Here is a 20,755-nt window from a genome sequence, read left to right as displayed (position 1 = left end):
CCAGAATGAGCCACTGGAGATTGGCTTTAGGAGTTCCAGGGCCACGGCATCCGGGGGTCGGGTGGTCAGAGACCTGGCAGGAGCAGCCGTGAGGGCGGGATCCACAGCCCCAGCCTGGCACAGCCGGGGAAAAGATGGGGCTGAGGACGGGGCCCTGGGCCCAATGGCAAAGCGGGAAGGGAGGAGCCGAGTGGAGGCATTTCTGAGGATATGGGCTGAGATGAACTGGGGTGAACGAGCAGAAAGGGGTTCTGAGAGGGCAAGGGGCTGAACCAGGCCACTGGCCCCTTAAGGCTGTGGACCCCACCCCCCTCTGGGGCAATGGCTGTCCAGATACCCTCCCCGAACAAGAGTCTTTCCTCACCACCCCCAGGAAAGACACTGAAACCCTAGGCCACACTCCTGGACAGGGATGGGGGGGCGGATCAGGTGGGGACCAGGATGGGATCGAGAGGGGTGTAGGCAAGGACTGGGTCGGGATCCGGGAGGGAATCAGAGGGGAAGCAGAATGGGACAGGCCAGAGACCGGACAGGGATCTGAGGGGGATCAGGCCGACACCCGGTGGGGATCAGAAGGGGACCAGATGAGAATCAGATGGGGGTCAGAGGAGAATAGGTGGGGGACCAGGCAGGGAGAGAAGGGGGACTGGAGGAGGCCGGCTGGGATTCAGAGGGGGATTGGAGGTGGACCGGCCAGGGGAACCAGGTGGGGATCAGAGGAAGACCAGGAGGACTGGGCAAGGGATCAGATGGGAACGAGATGGGGATCATATGGGGCCCAGTGGGGGAATGGGGAGAGATGAGACTGAGACCACGTGGGGATCAGAGGGGGGCCGGGCAGGGAACAGATTGGGACCAGGTGGGGCCAGAGGATGACCAGAGGGGGACCAGGCATGGAATCGGGGGACTAGAACCAGGTAGAGGACCGAAGACAATCAGAGGAGGACTGGGCAGGGATCGGGCTGGGATCAGATGGTGGCCAGGCAAGACCTGCCTCACCCAACCCTGGAGGAAAACCTGATCTCATCCCCACCTCACCCCATCCAACCGTACCATTCTCAGACTGAAGCTCTCCCAAGTCCGACACCAAACCCGAGGCCACGGTTCCCTCGTCGGCCTCCGGCTCCTCCTCTCTCTTCTCCAAGGAGATTCCGGGTTCCTCTGTGGCCAGCTGGGGGTGGAAGATGGCCAATCAGACACCGGTCACCATAACTCAGCTGGGAATTCTCCCAACCGGATCACCAGGTGGGTTTTTTTCATATAAGGTATTTGCTGAGTGCTTACTTTGTGCCAGGCATTGTACTAAGCACTAGGGTTGTTACAAGATAATCTGGTTGGACACAGTCCATGTTAATAATAATAATGTTGGTATTTAAGTGCTTACTATGTGCAGAACACTGTTCTAAGCGCTGGGATAGAGGGTAATCCGATTGTCCCACGTGAGGCTCACAGTTTTCATCCCCATTTTACAGATGAGGTAACTGAGGCACAGAGAAGTTAAGTGATTTGCCCACAGTCACACAGCTGCCAAGTGGCAGATCCGGGATTCAAACCCATGACCTCTGACTCCCAAGCCCGTGCTCTTTCCACTGAGCCACGCTGCTTCCTCACACTATTAAACTCCACTTTACAGATGCGGTAACTGAAGCACACAGAAGTGAAGTGACTTGCCCAAGGTCACATAGCAGACACATGGCAGAGCTGGGATTAGAATTTAGGTCTCTCTGTTCTATCCACTAGGCAACACTTTTTCTCTTTTGACACCTGCTCAAAAACATTTTCTTTTAGAACCAGTCAACTTTCCCTCCATCTGTGCAACAGTCCATCGGTCCATCTAGACTGGAGTCCACCTGCCTGGAGGTGGTGGAGGGAAGGACCAAAGGCCCCCAGCACAGCTAACCCAGAATCGTCAGTTATTGATTCTTCCAAAGTATCGGCTCTGGCTGGAATTCTGGAATTTCATTCATTCATTCATTCAATAGTATTTATTTAGCGCTTACTATGTGCAGAGCACCATACTAAGCGCTTGGAATGAACAAGTCGGCAACAGATAGAGACAGTCCCTGCCGTTTGACGGGCTTACAGTCTAATCGGGGGAGATAGACAGACAAGAACAATGGCAATAAATAGAGTCAAGGGGAAGAACATCTCGTAAAAACAATGGCAACTAAATAGAATCAATTTCGAGGCCGAGCCTGTTGTTGGGTAGCCATCGTCTCTATTCGATGCTGAAATGTACTTTCCAAGTGCTTAGTACAGTGCTCTGCACACAGTAAGCGCTCCATAAATACGACCGAATGAATGAATTCGACCGCCCAAGAGCCACCCCACTCCGCTCGTGAGCCTCTCTGCCCCAGGGACACTCCACTGATAGGTCACCCAGCCTGTGGGCCACCTAGCCCAAGGGCCAGTCCTAGAGGGCAATAGGGTTTCATTAACCGTGCCAGGGCCAAAGCCCAACAGCGATGGGAGGCACAGAGGTTGCCCGGAGGCCAGGCAGAGGGCCGAACGAAAACCGGGGCACTCGGGGTGGGGGAAGGGGAGGTGATGGAAGAGGGAGGGGGCTCTGTAGGGAAGTGGGCAGGGCTGACTGTCTACCCGGAGCCCGAGGGAGCAAGTGAGGCCGGGGCAGGAGGGCCCACCCCCAACCCCGCAGACGACGGGCAAGCTACCCCCCACTCTACCTTCAGAGCCAGGCCCTCCTCCTCTCCGCCAGAGGTCCCGGGAGCCGTTTCCGACGTCTGCGGCGCGGGCTCCAGCTGGGGCCGACCGGAATCGCGGGATTCAGATTGCAGCTCATCTAGGGGAGTCAGTCAGGCCGTCCGTCAGGGGAATGGAAAAGCCAGTGTTACATTCGAGATGTCGTGCCGGGTGCCTGCTGTGGGTACGGCTCAGTACTGGGGGCCCGCTCCGTACAGCACACTGTACGGGGCACCCGCTTTGTGCGGGATGTTGTACTGGACGTCTGTTGTATGCAGGATACTGGACCAGTCACCCACAGCGTACGGGATGCCGCTCTGGGTACTTGCTGTGGCAGGATGCTGGACGGGGCACACACCGTTTGCAGAGCCCTACCCTAACACGAAGGCCGCAATATACGTAAAAGACCCGGTCCTTGTCCTCAAGGGGTTTATAAGCTAATAGCGGAGATGGGCAAACCCAAATTATTATTATTAGCAATGATAATAATAAGAATCATGTTATTGTGCTAAGTGCTGGTGTAGGTAAAGCTGGGGCATCCCTGTCCCCAACCCAGGGCTCCCAGTCCCTGGAATGTGGGAAGATGAACAGAAAACAAATGAGGAAATAGAATCAACAGCTCCAGGAGGACAGTGGTGCAGGCTCGGGAGACCAAACACACACGTACCTGGGCCTCGGCACTGACCTTCCAATCCGTCAATGGTATTTACTGAGCACTTACCACATGCACGACTCTGTACTAAGCACTGGCCTGCCCCTACACACCACCCACTACCTGCCCTGTAGTCTAGCGCAACTCCCAGAATGCAGCCTTCACCATCAACTCTTCCCGTGGCCCTCTGAGGTCTGGTCTGGCTCTCGACCCCTTCCCGTCTTGTGACAGTGCTTTCCGACGTCACCCCTTCCTTCTCCAAGTGCTCTCGGGCCTTGGTTTTGCTGACCCAGCACTGTCCTGCTTCTCCCTCCTCCCTGTTCTCTGACCACTCCCGTTCAGTCTCATTCGCCGGCTGCTCCTCTGTCTCTCGGGCTCTGACCGGGGGTGTTCCCTTCTCTCCTCGCTCTCACCTCTCTGTGGACCACTCACTCCTGGGTCTGGATCGCTGTCTCCCCCGTTTATCTACCCTACGTGAGGTGGCCCCACTCCCAGCGCCCCTCGGTTTCCCAAGACTACAGTCTGGTCAGGGCTCGGGACATCTGACCCACTGCCCACCCCCCTACCCGCCCGCCTGCTCACTGGTGTCGGATCCCCAAGTTCCGAGCCACTGACCTGGCAGCCGTGGGGCTCCGAGGGCGGCATCCCGTGTCGGCTGGTCCGCGTCTTGACGCAGCTGGGCGCTCTGCATCCGCAGTCTCTCATAGGCAGAACGCAGCTCTTGCTCCTCGTTTTGAAGGTGCAGGATGTAGGAACTCTTCTCCTCCAGCTCCGCCTGGTGCTCCTGCTCCAGAGCACTGACCCGAGCTTCCAGCTGGGCCTGATGGTTCTGCTCCAGGGCCCTGAACTGAGCCTCCAGATCCTCGATACTGACTCGAGCCTCCAGCTCGGCCCGGTGCTCTTGCTCCAGGGCGCTGACCCGAGCCTCCATCTCGCCCCGGTGCTTTTGCTCCAGGGTGCTGACCTGAGCTTCCAGCTCCGCAACACTGACCCGAGTCTCTAGCTCCTTCTGGTGCTCCTGCTCCAGGGCGCTGACCCGAGCCTTCAGTTCGGCCCGGTGCTTCTGCTCCAGGGCGCTGACCTGAGCTTCCAGCTCCGCGATGTTGACCCGAGCCTCCTGCTCCGACCGGTGCTCCTGCTCCAGGGCTCTGGCCCTAGCCTCCAGCTCGGCCCGGTGCTTCTCCTCAAGGGAGCTGATGTGAGCCTCCAGCTCTGACCGGTGTTCCTGCTCCAGGGCGCTGACTCGAGCCTCCAGCTTGGCCCGGTGCTTCTGCTCCAGGGCACTGATCTGAGCTTCCAGCTCCACAACACTGACGCGAGCCTCCAGCTCCGAACGGTGCTCCTGCTCCAGAGCACTGATCCGAGCCTCCAACTCCGACCGGTGCTTCTGCTCCAGAGCACTGATCTGAGCCTCCAGCTCTGACTGGTACTTCCTCTCCATGGCGCTGATCTGGGCCTCCAGTCCAGCCCGGTGCTCCTGCTCCAGGGCGACTTGAGCCTCCAGCTCAGCCCGGTGCTTCTGCTCTAGGGCACAGATCTGGGCCTCCAGCTCAGCCCGTGCCCGGCCCTCCTGGTCCAGCTGCTCTGAGAGGTGACGCAGCTCATCCTGGGGGCCACCGAGGGACAACTTCCTCTGGGCCTCTTGGAGCTCCAGGGCTTCCACTGCCCTCCTGGCCTCCTGTCGCTCTGCCTCCAGGGCTGCCCGCACAGTGCTCAGCTCTGCCTCCAGCTGCTGGAACTTCTCAGACAGAGCCTGACCAAAGACATTGGGGCAGATTGGGTAGTATGGGGTCCTGAGCCCAAAGCCCCCCAAGCCCAGGACCACCCCTGGCCTCCAAATTCCCAAGACCCTCAAGCCCAGAGTCTCTCTGAGCCTGGAACCCCTAGAGTGCAGAGTCCCCTGATTCCAGAGTCCCGAGCCCAGAACCCCCTGAGCTGGGAGCCTCCTGATCCCAGAGCCCTGAACCTACAACCCACTGAGCCCAGAACCCCCACCCTCAACCTCACAGCACTTATGGACATATCCAGAATTTACTGTATCGTCTACCTCCCCAGCTAGCCCACAGGCTCCTTGTGGGTGAGGACTGTACTCTCCCAAGTTCTTAGTACAGTGCTCTGCACACACTAACCACTCAATAAATACCATCGTTTGATTGATAATCCCTGTCCTTAAGAAGCCTAAAGCCTAGCAGAGCAGCCTGACACTAAAATAATTTGTAAATAGGACGGAGAAAGGGTCGTGAACGTGTGTTGGGTAAATCCCCAAGTACGTATACAGACATATTATCTGTCTTTTGGGTTCAAAGATGATAGGTTCCTGTGTCGACATGTCCAGGCTAGTCTGCCCTCGGTCACTGTCTCCTAGTTTCCGTCTGGGATGCAGCCTTTTCTGACACTTGGCTTCAACGTGCCCTTACAACGCCTCCCCCGCCCTCCGGATCTCTGTTTCCCCATCTCAGGTCTCCGTACAGCTGCTGCTGGAGTCTCCCGCTGTCACTCGTTCTCCTCCCGTGTCCCGCCCAGAGTAGCCACGTTCAGGTGAGCGCAGCTTCGACGCAGGGAGACTGATGACGTCCCGGCACTCGGCAGGCCGTGATCTCGCCTCGACATCTGATACCGGGCCTGGCCGTGGATGACTCCGGAAGTGGCCGAGGAGCCGGACGTGGCATCCTTGTGGGGGCCGGGTCTCACAGCCGTAAAGAAGGACAGGCAGCTCCGTGGCTCTGGAGACCAATCAATCGGTAGAATTTACTGAGTGCTTACTGTGGGTGGAGTGCCGAACTAGCGCTTGACCTTCAGTTTGGGATGGAGTCTAATACCATGCTACTGTCACGCTCTGTTTGGAAGTCTCACGAGGAACGTGCTGTCTCAATTCAGTTTTCTACTTCCTTGTCCATGACTGCATCAGCGGTCAGGATGCTGTCCAGAGAGCAGAATTCTAACAAAGCTTTAAGCTCTGCGCCTTTTTCCGTTTGCATTCGTTTCCGCGTCTGGTTGTCCCAGTGCCGGCGGATCCAGCCCGTCAGTGTTTGTTAGACTTAGCGTCGGCCCGTGACACCCGGCCAAATGGGTGAAGGAAGCGGTTTCCCACCATTGGTGTGTGTTCCGGGCCGTGGACCTCCTGGCTGAGCCGAGCTGTCCTTGAACGGCCGCCTCCAGGACTGGGGATGGCGCTCGGAGTCTATGGAGATGGAAGAGCTTTCCAGAGGAGAGGAAGGAGGTGCACTGTCAAGCTCTCTTGTGGCGTCCCCCAGCCGGGCCGCGGAGAGCACTGGGACAGGTCTGGGCCCGCTCCAAATAATAATAATAATAATTATTATTATTATTATGTTTTTTGTTAAGCGCTTACTATGTGCCAAGCAACTGTTCTAAGTGCTGGGATAGATACAAGGTAATCAGGTTGTCCCACGTGGGGCTCACAGTCTTAATCCCCACTTTACAGATGAGGTCACTGAGGCAAAGAAAAGTTAAGTGGCTTGCCCAAGGTCACACGGCAGACAAATAGCGGAGGCGGGATGAAAACCCAGGTCCCGCTGACTTCCAGGCCTGAGTTCTATCCACTAGGCCAGGCTTTTTCTCAGATGCTTCGATTAGGTCAGCGAAACCATCTAGAGGTCTTGGTGTCTTAAGGTGAAGTTCTCGTCCTTTGGGCCGTGCTGCAGTCTGAAACCACGTGGAGCTTCCAGAAGCATCGGTTAACAGTGTTCTTTAGCGGCTGATCCGAGGTGACCCTGGCTAGGACCGCCGGCCAGGCAGAGCAACGGAACGCCTTGGCAATTGTAGTGATCTGATCTTTCGCCTTTCGTCTTGAAGATAATAATGATAATAATTGTGGCATCTCTAAGCGCTTACGATGAGCCGGGGACTGCCCTAAGTGCTGGGGTGGGTACGAGCAAATCAGGTTGGACGCAGTTGTCGTTCCGTACGGAGCTCACGGTCTTGATGTTTGTGGCATAATGAGATCCCACAACAGAGTTAATAGACCCGATCCCTGTCCTCGAGAAGCTTACGGTCTAGTGGTGCACGGACCCTACGATAAATTACAGGTAGTTGGGAAGCAACGGACTTTGAAGACTTGTCCACAGGTGCCACAGGGCAGGAACACCATTGACTGAGTACCCGAGTGCATAGAGGAAGTGGCTCAAGTGGCTGAAATTGGGGGAATAGGTTGGCTTCCATTCCTCTTGCATCAACCAGAAACTTTTGTCCATTGGCTTCCAGGTCCTCCACCAGGGCCCTCCTTACAAACCGGCCCTCTCTGACCTCACCGCTTCCCAGCTCCCGACCCATTCCTATCCACCTCATCTTTCTCATGTCCACAGTCCCCTTCCCAAGCCAAGATTCCTCCAGCCCCGACCTTCCCACGCTCCTTTCCAGGGTCTCCCAGCTTCCACCATGCCACACCACCTTTCTAGAATCCCCCAATCTCAGTCACTCCCTGCTCTCTTCCCAGTATCCCCTAGTCTCAGCTGTACCCCGGCCCTCTTTTTTTTTTTTAAATGGTAGCTGTTAAATGCTCACTAAGTGCTAGGCACTGTACTAAGCACTGGATAAAGATGATTGGATCAGCACACACCCTATCTCACATAGGGTTCACATTCTTAATCCCCATTTAACAGGTCAGGTAAGCACAGAAAAGTAAAGTGACTTGCCCAGGGTTACAGAGCAGACACGTGATGGAGCCAAATTTAGAAGCCAGGTCCTCTGACTTCCAGGCTCGAGCTCTCTCCACTGGGCAGGCTGCTCTTTAATAATAATAATAATAATAATGTTGGTATTTGTTAAGCGCTTACTATGTGCCGAGCACTGTTCTAAGCGCTGGGGTAGACATAGGGGAATCAGGTTGTCCCACGTGGGGCTCACAGTCTTAATCCCCATTTTACAGATGAGGGAACTGAGGCACAGAGAAGTTAAGTGACTTGCTCACAGTCACACAGCCGACAAGTGGCAGAGCTGGGATTCGAACTCATGAGCCCTGACTCCAAAGCCCGTGCTCTTTCCACTGAGCCACGCTGCTTCTCTACGTGCTCCACGTGCTCTTTCGCAGCATCCCTCAGTCTCAGCCGCTCCCCTGCCTTCTTCCCAGCACCCCTCAGCCTGTGCCACTCACCTGCTGCACCTCAGCCTCCGCGCCAATCCGAGCCAGCAGCTTCACAAGTTCATCCTCGTGCTGCCGAACCTGAGCCTCAAAGCGAGCGTCCTTGTCCCGGATCACCTCCTGTAGGGCACCCACCTGAGAGGACACAGGACCGGAGTCACAATCCTCCTGGGCCACGTGCCCGGAACGGGAAGGGGAACCATTGGGCAGCAGTTGATGTTGTACCCCGGTGCAGAAAAGGGAGCCAGTGGACGCCCCACTTGGACCTTTCAGTCCTCCAGACTCATCCCAGTTTTCCCCTGGGCAAATTTTCAAGGGACAGTCCCTTCCCCACCCATCCCGTACCCTCCCCGACCCATTCCGGCCCATCGCCGGCTCCCGCGCTCCCACCCCTGTCCCGGCCCCTTCCCCGCCCACCAGCCCAGCCGCCCGGCCCCTCCCACCCCGGCCCAGCCCCTCCCCCCCACCGCCCACCAGCCCGCACACCTTTACTCCACCGTGACGCCACAAGCCGGGGAGCAGCCGGACTGTGGGGCCCCGGACGCCAACGCGTCCCCTACCTGAGCCGCCTGCTCTGCCTGCACCTGGTCCAGCCAGGCCTGCAGGTCGCCAACCTGGGCCTCCTTCTCCTCGAGCTGCCTTTTCAGCTGGTCCACATCACCCTCCTGTTCCCCCCGAGCCTGCCATCGGCAGGAGAGGGTGTCACCATCAGGCCGGGCATAGGCAGCCGGAATGGGCGTGGGGTCAGGCCGGGGTCAACCTGGGGTCAGGGCCTGCCAGGCTCTCCCAGATGCCCCCACAGTGCACTGCTTTCCCTGAACAGGGCCTCTGCTTCCTCAAAGCCCACCCTCCAGGTAGGGTGTGGCCCAGGCATCACCAACAGCGGGGTGGAGAGGAGTAGAGCAGGCCCAAGCTTACCCCCGCCCAGGCTGCCCAGAGCTGAGCAAGGCCCCTCTCCCAGGGCCTCTGCTCCACCCTCATCCACCCCAGCCACTCCCACTGCCAATGAGCCCCAAGCTGGCAGAAAACCAGCCCCGCAGTCCCGGGAACCCGTTCTCCAGACCTGGCCAGGCTGGGGCTGCCCCTCGGGTGGGGGTCCAGACGGTGGGTCTGGTGCTTGGGCCTTCAGTTCCTCCACACGCTTGTTCAGAGAGGCCAGCTTGGCCTTGGCCTGAAGCTTGAGCTTGGCCATCCTGGCTTCGGCAGCATCTCGCTCCTCCTGCAGAAAGCGGGGCCCACCGTCATGGGCTGAGCAGCCAGGGGCGGGCCACCACCTCTGGGCCCCCAGTCACAGGTTGGGCGGACGAAGGCCCACGTGGTCATGGACTGAGAGGCCGAGGGTGGGCCACCGCCCCCAGGCCGAGCAGCTGAGGACAGACCATCGCTCCTCGGGCCCCTGACCCCGGGCACCCGGTCCGACATGGCAGAGGAGGACCCCGGGCGAGCCCACGAGTACCTGGAGGGTCGCTTCCTTCTGCTGGAGCTGAGCGTCCTTTTCCCGAACGAGCTCCTTGAGCTGCACCACCAGCTGCTCCATCTGGGCCAGGCGCTCCCGGACCTCCTCCCCGGCCTCATCCCGGGCGGCCACTTCGGCACCCCCCAGTGGTTCCTGGTTCCGAGGGGAGAAAAAACCACCACTGTCATTGGTCCCGGTCCCGCCCCCACCCGAGCTCCTTCCTCCCAGGCCTCTCCCCGACTCGTCCTAGCCCAGTTGTGGCTGGCCCTGCAACTCCCTCCAGCCCCGGGGACGCCCCTGCCGGGCACCACCCACCTACCCACCCACCCAGCACAGGGAGACCCCTCGGCAGATGGTCAGCCATGGAGCCATCGGTCCCCAGTGTGCATAGGGAGGAGACAGTGCCCCTATCCCTGAAGGGCTGCCAGTCTGATGGGGAGACAGGACTCACTCACACTCTCTCTCTTCCCTCCCTGCCACCCTCCCTGGGTACCGGAGGAGCACAGAGAAGACAGTGACAGTGAAAGAGACCCGGGAGGTGCACTGTGGGGGGCGGGTGGTGTCAAGGCCTGAACTGAGGGAATGAAAGAGAGAGGGTGGTCAGAGACTAGAGTATCCACTCACTGGATTTGGGGGAAGCAGTGAGCCATCTGCATCACTGCCATCCCCGGACAGCTCGTGCAGGACAGAGTTGGCCAATCCCGACAGGCGGCTCAGCATCGCTGCAGCAGACCACAAGAGTAGACAGTCAGAGCCTACTTAGTCCGGGCACCTCAGCCCCCACCCTCAGCCAAGCCTGAAGTTGGGGTCTGGCTGGCCAGTCCAGCCACCAGGGTCCAGGGCTCACAAGGTGAACCCCTCCCTCACCCTGGGTCTCCACAGTCTGGGGACCGCCCACCAAACTTTGCCTGCATTTAACATCTGGAATTCTTTACCCCTTCCTCTTCAATCTGGCTTCAGCCAGAATAAAAACTTCAGGAGAGGGAGAACCATCCTCTGACTCCTGCTTTCCCCCCAACCAACATCTAGCCTCAGTGCCAGGATGGATCCCTGGTGGAGAACAGGCCCAGCCCTCGCCCTACCTCAGGGCCATAGTGAATCCTGGATGGGGGCAGCAGGCTCAGTCTCCCTCCACAACCTCAGTGCCAGAGTAAACCCTGGGTGAGGAACAGGAGGCAAACCTCCCAACCTCGGTGCCACAGTAAACTCGAGCGAGGGAAAGCATGCCCAGTCCCTCTACCACTTTGGTGCCAGAGTGCACCTTGGGCTGGGGAGAGGAGACTGGTCCTCCTGCCACCTCAGTGCCAGAGCGCACCCCGGGCTATGGGGAGCAGGCCCAATCCCCCACCCACCGCCTGCTGCCACTGCCTGGGAGCCAGGATGAACCTGCTCCCGTCAGGACACACGGTTGCTCTCGACGCCGCCACAAGGCTGCAGACTCTCGATCCTGACGGCACCGGCCCCTGAGCCCGGCTCCTGGCCACCGGCCTTGTGAACCCTGGGAAAGGAAGAGGAAAATCCATCGCTGCATGAGGGGAAGGTCTCATCTCGAGGGCTCCCTGCCTCTGCAAGAGTGAGCGCTCAGTCCCGGGCCTGGCCAGAGGAAAGGACAGGATCATGGGGGACAGAGCCTGACCTACTGGACAGAGCACGGAGCTGGGAGTCAAAAGACCATTCCCCGCCACCCTCTCAACCCCCAGCATTATCTTGCAACCTTGAAATTATCTCACGTTGGACCTGCATATTCCATCTTTCACCAAATCCTGTCAGTTCTACCTCAATCAATCAGTGGGATTTACTGAGCATTTATTGTGTGCAGAGCACTGAACTAACCCCTTGGGAGAGTTCCAAACAGCACAGTTGGTAGACATATGCCCTGAATAGCTTAGAGTCCAGAGGGGGACTCTGGACAATAAATTATAGATATAAGGATATAAATGCTGTGGGGCTGAGGGTGGGATGAATATCAAATGCTTAATGGGGACAGATCCAAGTGACAATGCAGAAGGGAGAAGGATGAGGTGAAATGAGGGCTTAGTCCGGGAAGGCTTCTTGGCGGAGATGTGATTTTAGGAAAGCTTTGAAGTTGGGGAGAGTGGTATACGAAGGAGGATATAGCTAAGGGGTTGGCGGCGAGATAGAGGAGATTGAGGTGCAGAGAGTAGGTTGGCATTAGAGGAGCGAAGTTAGTGGGCTGGGTCGTAGTAGGAAAACAGTGAGGTGAGCTAGGAGGGGGAGAGCTGATGGCAAGGAGCCGTGGCCCAGCTCCAGTCCTTCACAGCCTCAAGTCTGGCCCCGAGGGAGCTACACACTGAATCCTGGCAGGAAGGTCCGGAAGACCGGATGTAGGCAGAAAAGACTGCAGTTCGAGTGTGACACAGGCCGGGGGGTGGGGGGGGTGGGGGGGTGGGGGGAGAGCGGGAAATGGGCGGGTGCACCGCGAGACGCCATTCCACCCAAAGGGATGCAGGAGGGCCGAGTGGGCAGCACGGGGGCAGAGATGCCCACCCCACGGGACTGCCGCGACGGTGGCCCCTGGCGACGGCTGGCCGGTCAGTCCTCCCCGGGAACCCAGCCAGCCCGGCCAGTCGGGTCAGCGCACACAAAGGACACCTCCCTCAGAGCAGGGCAGTGGAAAGAGCCCGGTCCCGGGAGCCAGAGATCCCGGGTTCTTACCCTGGCTCTGTTGCTTGCCTGCTGGGCACCTTGGGCAAGTCACTTAACTTTCCTGAGCCTCAGTTTCCTCATCTGTAAAATGAGCCTTCCTCTTAGAATGTGGGCCCCATGTGGACTGTGTCCGACTTGATTAATTTGCATCAAAGTGGCCTAGGGGATGGAGCCCGGACATTGGAGTCAGAAGGACCTGGGCTTTCATCCCAGCTCTGCTGCTTGTCTTCTGAGTGATCTTGGGCACACTGCTTTACTTCATAGTTTCAGTTTCCTCATCTGTGAAATGGAGATTAGGACTCTGAGCCCCCATATGGGACTGAGTCTAATCTGATGATTCTGATTCTAGCCCAGAGTTTAGTACCATACCTGGCATATAGTAAGCACTTAACAAATACAATTAAAAAAAAAAAGTTTCCCCACCTGAAAGCCAATCATCTCTAATTGTTGAGAACCTACTGTGTGCATACAAAACTGTATGCTTTATTATTGTGTTATTGTGTGCAGAGCACTGAACTAAGTCCTTGGGGGAGTTCAAAACAGTGTGCTCCCAAAGTGTTTGGGAGCATACAAATGAGTTAGTAGATTGGAATAAATTACAAGTAGGAAGAAAGAATAGAGTGCAAAGGTATATTTACGTAAGTGCAGAGGAGAGGGTGGGGAGAGGGGTGAGTACCCAAGGGCTTGGGTAACATGGAAGTCCTGAAGTGGCAGTTGTGGAAGAACAAGGATAGGAAAATGAGTGATGAATTGGGGAAGGCCTCCTAGAGGAGATGTGATTTCAGAGGGTTCTGAAGATGGTCTGCTGCATGAGGGGGAGAGAGTTCCAGGCAAGAGAAGCAGAGAAGCGGCATGGCCTAGTAAAAAGGGCATGGGCCTGGAAGTCAGAGAACTTAAGTTCTCATCTTAACTCTTCCACTTCTCTGCTATGTGACCTTGGGCAAGTCACTTCACTTCTCCGTGCCTCAGTTACATCATTTCTTAAATGAGAATTAAGACTCAGAGCCTCAACATACAGTACCTGGCATATAGTAAGCGCTTAACAAAAAAAAGTTGGCAGGGAGAGAGATGAGAGTGAGGCACAGTGAGAAGGTTAGTTTGAGAGGCATGAAGAGAGTGTGAGCTGAGGTATAGTGGGAGAAAAATGAATAACTAAGAGGGAGAAAGCTGACGGAGCCTTATAGATAATGACCAAGAGTCTCTGCTTGATGCAGAAAGGGATGGGCAACGATTGGAGGGTTTTGAGTATGAGGCAGATGTGTGCAGAACGATGTTTTAGAAAAGTGCCTGGGCAGCAGATTGAAGTATGGCCTGGAGAGGGGAGAGGCTGGAAGCAGAGAGGTCAGTGAGGAAGCTGATGCAACAGCCAAGGTGGAATATGAGTGATAATAATAATAATGTTGGTATTTGTTAAGCGCTTACTATGTGCCGAGCACTGTTCTAAGTGCTGGGGTAGACACAAGAGAATCAGGTTGTCCCACGCGGGGCTCACAGTCTTAATCCCCATTTTACAGATGAGGTCACTGAGGCACAGAGAAGTTAAGTGACTTGCCCACAGTCACACAGCTGACAAGTGGCGGAGCTGGGATTCAAACTCATGACCTCTGACTCCAAAGCCCGTGCTCTCTCCACTGAGCCACGCCGAGTACTTGAACCAGCAGGGTGGCAGTTTGAATGGAGAGGAAGGAGTGGATTCTGGAGGGATTACTGGGCTCTGATGGGCCAGACTGAGTATGGAGATTGAAAGAGAGAGAGAAAGTCAGAGTGTTAATCCAGCAGACCACCACTCTCTCCATTGTCAGAGCCCCCTTAAAATCCCTCCTCCTTCAGGAGGCCCTGGGCAATTAACTTCAAAGACCCAGGTCCGACCAGCCCAGCCTCCCTCTCCCCGCACCCAGGTCCGCCCTCTTCCCTTCCCTGCATTGTGTGCACGTGGATCGTCAAATATTTATTCTGAGTATTCCACGTGCAAATATTTGTATGCTTGTCTTCCTGCCCGGGCACAGGCAACAGATCTTGTGCTTCGGTTATCGTTCAATCGACAATACATAGTAAGCGCTTACTCCTTTCAGAGCCCTGTGCTACACGTTTGGGAGGGCACAGTACACTGAGTAGATACAATTTCTGCCTTCAAAGAGTTTACAGACTACTAGGGGAGACAGACACTAATAAGTTTCACGTAGGAGGAAGCAACTGGAGTATAAAGATCTCTACCTAAATGCTGGCGTGGAGGCAGAAGGGGGAAGTGATATGGTGACAAGGAGGTGCCGAAGTGGCAGAAGTTGGGAAATAGTGTTGGAAGATCAATCAAATGTATTAATTTAGTGTTTACTGTGTGCAGGGCACTATACTAAGCACATGGGAGAGGAGTACAACGTAACAGGTGAGAGATTAATCCCATCAATCAACCCTATTGAGTGCTTACTCTGTGCAGAGCAGTGTATTAAGTGCTCGGGAGAGTACAAAATAACCTACTTGGTAGGAACGTTCCCTGCCCACAAGGAGCTTACAATCTAGAGGGGGAAGCAAACATTAATATAAATAAATAAATTTCAGATACATCAGCCAGTCAATCGTATTTACTGTGTGCTTATTGTGTGCAGAGCACTCTGCTAAGGGCTTGGGAGAGTACAATAAAACAATAAACAGACACATTCCTTGTGCACAATGAGCTTACAGTCCAGACATTAGTATAAGTAAATAAATCACAGATATGTACAAGGGCTGTGGGGCTGTGAGGGGAATGAATGAAGGGAGCAAGTCAGGGAGATGGAGAAGGGATTGGGAGAAGAGGAAAGAAGGGCTTAATCAAGGAAGGCCTCTTGGAGGAGATGTGCCTTCAATAAGGCTTTGAAGGCGGGATGAGAAATTGCCTGTCGGAGATGAGGAGGGACGGTGTTCCAGGCCAGAGGCAGGATGTGGGAGAGAGGTCATTGGCTAGATAGAGGTGATGGAGGTACAATGAGAAGGTTAGCGGCATTAGAGGAGCCAAATGCGTGGGCTGTGCTGCAGTAGGAGAGCAACGACATGAGGTAGGAAGGGACAAGGTGATTGAGTACTTTAAATATATACATATAAATGCAGTGGGGCTGAGGGTGGGGTGGATAAAGCCTGCAAATCCAAGTGCAAGAGTGACGCAGAAAGGAGTTGGAGAAGGAAATGAGGGTTTAGTCAGGGAAGGCCTCTTGGAGATGTGCTTCTAATAAGGCTTTGGTTACTCGGAGGAGGCTCCCCAGAGGAGATGTGCTTAATTTCAGGCAGATTTTTGCAAGCAATGGGTACAGAACACTTTCCTCAGGTGGTGCCCAATAAATACTAGGGAAAATGGCACATCTTCCAACAAACCTTTCCCAGGTGGTCCCCAGACTGCTGTGTCATATAAACCATCAGCCTCTACACCCTGCCTCTTAAATGGTGGTATTTGTTAAGCGCTTACTATGTGCAAAGCACTGTTCTAAGCGCTGGGGGATACAAGGTGATCAGGTTGTCCCACGTGGGGCTCACAGTTTTAATCCCCATTTTACAGATGAGGGAACTGAGGCACAGAGAAGTTAAGTGACTTGCCCACAGTCACACAGCTGACAGGTGGCAGAGCCAGGATTCAAACCCGTGACTTCTGACTCCCAAGCCCGGGCTCTTTCCACTGAGCCATGCTGCAGCTGTTATGAGCTGTGTGGCTGTGGGCAAGTCACTTAACTTCTCTATGCCTCAGTTACCTCATCTGTAAAATGGGGATTAACTGTGAGCCTCACGTGGGACAACCTGATTACCCTGTATCTCCCCCAGTGCTTAGAACAGTGTTCTGCACATAGTAAGCGCTTAACAAATACCAACATTATTATTATTATTATGAATTAATCTATGCCCATCCTCAGCACTCTTGCAAATATGTTTATACAGCTTTTTATTGTAACTACTTGATACATAAACATGTCTGTATCCCCCTTTTGAGCAGGAAACGTGTTTTGGGATCCTGTTGACTTTTCTGAGAGCTCCGGACATTGCACTGCAGCCAGTGGACGTTCAGAGGATGAAGTTACTTACAACTACTAGTGCTGCGAATATCATCCATGGTCAGATCAGTGAAGCACTTACTTGGGAGTCACTCAGTTTCCTCCTTTGTAAAACGGGGATTCAGAACCCGTTCTCCCTCCTACTTAGACTGTGGGCCCTCGCCATGGGACAGGGACTGTGTCTGACCTGATGATCTCGTATCTACCCCAGAGTTTAGTACAGTGCCTGGCACAAAGTAAGCGCTTAACAAATACCATTATAACAAACAAACTCAAGGATCAGTTTTGGGGCCCCTTCTTTTCTCCGTCTACACCCAGTCGCTCAGAGAGCTCATTGACTCCCACAACTTCAACCCCCAGCACTATGCAGATGATCCCAAATCTCCCTCTCCGGCCCTGACCTCGCTCCTTTCCTGAAGTCTCAGGTTTCCTTCTGCCTTCAGGACATCTCTACTTGGATGTCCTGCTGATACCTCAAACTTAACCCGTTCAAAACAGAACTCCTCATCTTCCCGCCCAAACCCTATCTCCCCCATGACTTTCCCATCACCGTATACACCACCAACATCCTCCATGTCTCAGCTCATCTCTCCCATTCTACCAACATAATCGATCTGTCTCCAGATCCTGTCGGTTCAACCTTTACATTGCTAAAATCTGCCCTTTCCTCTTCATTAGAACTGTTACCGTGTTAATCTAAGCAGTTATCCTATCCGCCTTGACTACACATCAACCTCCTCACTAACCTGCCCGCCTCACGCCATTCCAGTCCATAATTCACTCTGCTGCCCGAATGATTTTTCTGGAGACATCCAAGTCCATGTTTCTCCACTCCTCAAGAACCTCCAGTGGTTGCCCATCCACTTACACATCCAAAAAAACTCCTTACCACCGGCTTTAAAGCACTCAATTACTTGCCCCCTCTTACCTCTCCTCCCTGCTCTCCCGCTATGATCCAGTCCACACGGCACGCTCGGCTACTGCCAACTTACTCACTGTCCCTCAGTCTCTTCTGCTTCATCTTTCCCTCTGGGCTGGAACTCCCTCCTCCCTCATACCTGACACACCACTGCTCTCCCCCCAGTCAAAGCCTCATTAAAAGCTCCTCTCCCGAAAGAGGCCTCCCCTGACTACCATTTCCTCTACTCCCTCTTCCCCTTGCGTCACTCTCGCATTTGGATTGTTTTGTCGGCCCCACTTAGGTATAAATCAATAACTCATTTATATTAATGTCTGTCTCTCCCTCCAGGCTGTAAGGTCCTTGTGGGCAGGGAACATGTGTACCAACTCTTATTTTGTACTCTCCCAAGCACCAAGTACAGTGCTCTGCACACTGTAACTGTAGCAATAAATCTGATTGATTGATGACAAGCACTGTACTAAGCACTGGATTGTCTGAGCTTAGTACGCAAGATCATCAGGTCAGACCTGGCCCCTGTCCTCCATGGAGAGTGGGGCACAGCTACGGAGAAGGGACAACAGATATCTGTTAACCCCCTCCCATCTCACCTCTCCGATCTCCTACTCCAACCCAGCCCACATACTCCGCTCCTCTACTGCCAACCTACTCACTGTACCTTGATCTCAACTTTCCCCTGACACCCCCAAGCACATGTTCTCCTTCGGGCCCAAAACTCCCTCCCGCTTCATAACCCGGTCTACCCCGCTCCCCACTTTCAAAACCCTCCCAAGATCACATCTCCTCCAAGAGAGCTTCCCCAGCTAAGCCCTCAATTTCCCTATTGGCCCTCTCCTCTGCCTGGCCCATTTGCTTAGATCTGTGACCTTTAAAACAGCTGATATTTACCCCACCTTCCACCCAACACAGCACCTCTGTCCCTACCTTTATTCGCTCCCATTTCCCTAATCTGTATTTATTTCAATGTCTATCTCCCACTGTAGACTGTAAGCTCCTTGTGGGCAGGGATCATGGCTACCAACTCTATTGTACCGTATTCTCCCAAGTCCTTACTACAGTCCTCTGAGCATGGTAAGCACCAATAAATACCATTGCTTGATTTATCCCCAAATTGCACATGAGGGAACTGAGTTCCAAAGAAGTACAGTGACTTGTCCAAGGTCACCCAGCACGCACGTGACGGAGCTGGGATGAGAACCTCGGTGCCTTGACTCCCAGGCCACGCTGCTTCTCTGCCTCTAGTCTGTTGTGATTTCTGGCCCCAGCCTGGCCCGGCCTGACCCAACCCGCTCCAGCACCTGGGGCCCAGAAAGAGGTCGAGAAGCAGTGTGGCTCAGTGGAAAGAGCCCGGGCTGGGGAGTCAGAGATCATGGGTTCGAATCCCGGCTCACCCGCTTGTCAGCTGTGTGACCTTGGGCAAGTCACTTGACTTCTCTGGGCCTCAGTTCCCCCATCTGTAAAATGGGGATGAAGACCGTGAGCCCCACGTGGGACGACCTGATTCCCCTGTGTCTACCCCAGCGTTTAGAACAGTGCTCTGCACATAGTAAGCGCTTAACAAATGCCATCATTATTATTATTAAGATGAGGGTACAGAGCCGGCACTGGAGGGGGAGGAGAATCTCGGGGTAGAAGCGGGGCACCCACCCCCTGCTGGGACAGGGACCCCCTAACACTCACAACTCCCTGGGGTCTGGGGCCCCCAACCCCCCGCCCCTCCAGGGGCAGGGAGGGGCTACCCCCGAGGTCAGGGGCCCCCCCAGACCCCCACACTTCCAGGGGCAGGGAGGGGGGATCCCCTCGGGTCAAAAGGCCCCCCCTCCACCTCCAAGGGCAGGGAGGTAGGATCCCCCTGGGGTCGGGGGCCCCCCAGCTCCACATCTCCAGGGGCGGGGAGGGGGGATCCCCCTGGAGCCGGGAGTCCCCCCGGACCCCCGCAACTCCAGGGAGAGGGACGACATCCCTCCAGGGTCAGGGGGGCTGTCGTGTCCAGGGCCCCTCACACCCCCAGGGGTTGGGAGGGGGATCCCCCGGGGCCGGAGCATCACCAGCCCCCCAATCCCAGGGGCAGGGCGGGGGGGGGGGTGTCTCCGGGTTCGGAAGCCCCCTGACCCCCGCACGGGCAGGGGCAGGAGCAGAGGCAGGGAGGGGTCCCGGGGGGTCGGAGGGAGGGAGGGAGGGGAAGGGAGGGGAGGGAAGGGGGGGGCCCGCACTCACCGGGCCTGGGTGTCCGGTCGGTGGTCGGTCCTGGCTTGGCTCGGCTCGGCTCGGCTCCGCGGGTCCGGCCACATCAGCAGAGGAAGCCGGCGGGGGAGGCCCCGCCCCCGGCGCCGCTCCGGACCAATAGGAAGCGGGCGTCCCGACCAGACGGGACGACGGACCAATGGGCGCCAAGCTCAGCCGCCGTTGCCGGGGGAACCAGCCGGGCCCTCGCAGCCTCTCCTTCTCCCCCCCGCCCCCCCAACACACACGCACGGGCCGGCGCCAATGGCCGCAGGGGAGGCCCCGCCCCCTCGCTGCCTCGCCCAATCAGGGCCGCGGAAGGGGCGGGCGCGGCGCGGGGGACTCTGGGCCGGGACATTCATTCATTCGTTCATTCATTCATTCACCCCATTCGATGGTATTTAATGTGGGTATTTGTTAAGCGCTTACTCTGTGCAGAGCACTTTCTCAGTGCTGGGTTGTCCCAGTCTTCATCCCCATTTTCCAGGTGAGGTCACTGAGGCCCAGAGAAGTGAAGTGACTTACCCACAGTCACACAGCTGACAAGTGGCAGAGCCGGGAGTTGAACCCATGACCTCTGACTCCCAAGCCCGGGCTCTTGCCACTGAGCCACGCTGAGCACTTTCTATGGACAATTGGGCAACAGATAGAGACCATCCCGGCCCAACGACGGGCTCACGGTCTAGAAGAGGGGGAGACCGACGGCAGAGCAAAACAGAACAAAACAAAAACAAGGCAACATGATCACGATAGATAGAAACAAGGGAATGTACACCTCATTAACAAAATAAATAGGGTAATTCAGTAGTACGTTCAATAATATCTATTGAGCGCTGACTATGTGGCAGAGCACTGGACTAAGCACTTGGAATGTTAAATGATATATACACATATAACCAACTGGGCAACAGATAGAGACAATCCCTGCCCAATAACGGGCTCACAGCCTAAACGGGGGAGACAGACGGCAAAGCAAGACAGAACAAACAAAAATAAGACAGCGTCATCGACATCAATAGAATGAAGG

The 20,755-nt window shown here is 55.6% G+C and overlaps 1 protein-coding gene across 3 annotated transcripts in view; it reads right to left on the bottom strand.

Annotated features, from left to right (window-relative positions):
- GOLGB1 (golgin B1) overlaps positions 1-19,801 on the bottom strand; it is a 34,341-nt gene extending 14,540 nt beyond the window's left edge. The window contains exons 1-10 of one of the 3 annotated variants that reach the window (XM_029048888.2): positions 19,723-19,801; positions 11,259-11,404; positions 10,531-10,628; positions 9,907-10,059; positions 9,514-9,669; positions 9,011-9,130; positions 8,463-8,585; positions 3,968-5,105; positions 2,685-2,800; positions 1,054-1,171 (exon numbers count right to left, since the gene is read on the bottom strand). In XM_029048888.2, the coding sequence (XP_028904721.1) occupies positions 1,054-1,171; positions 2,685-2,800; positions 3,968-5,105; positions 8,463-8,585; positions 9,011-9,130; positions 9,514-9,669; positions 9,907-10,059; positions 10,531-10,626 (2,020 nt within the window). In that variant the 5' untranslated portion in view covers positions 10,627-10,628; positions 11,259-11,404; positions 19,723-19,801. The remainder of the gene's footprint in view (positions 1-1,053; positions 1,172-2,684; positions 2,801-3,967; positions 5,106-8,462; positions 8,586-9,010; positions 9,131-9,513; positions 9,670-9,906; positions 10,060-10,530; positions 10,629-11,258; positions 11,405-19,722) is intronic. The other 2 variants (XM_029049142.2, XM_029049062.2) reach the window with 2 other exon arrangements.
- Between the last annotated feature and the right edge of the window lie 954 nt (positions 19,802-20,755).

Source organism: Ornithorhynchus anatinus, chromosome 1 (genome assembly GCF_004115215.2).
Source record: "Ornithorhynchus anatinus isolate Pmale09 chromosome 1, mOrnAna1.pri.v4, whole genome shotgun sequence".
Taxonomy (NCBI): Eukaryota; Metazoa; Chordata; class Mammalia; order Monotremata; family Ornithorhynchidae; genus Ornithorhynchus; species Ornithorhynchus anatinus.
Note: the sequence above shows the minus strand (reverse complement) of the source record. Positions and strands in the feature narration are given on the sequence as shown.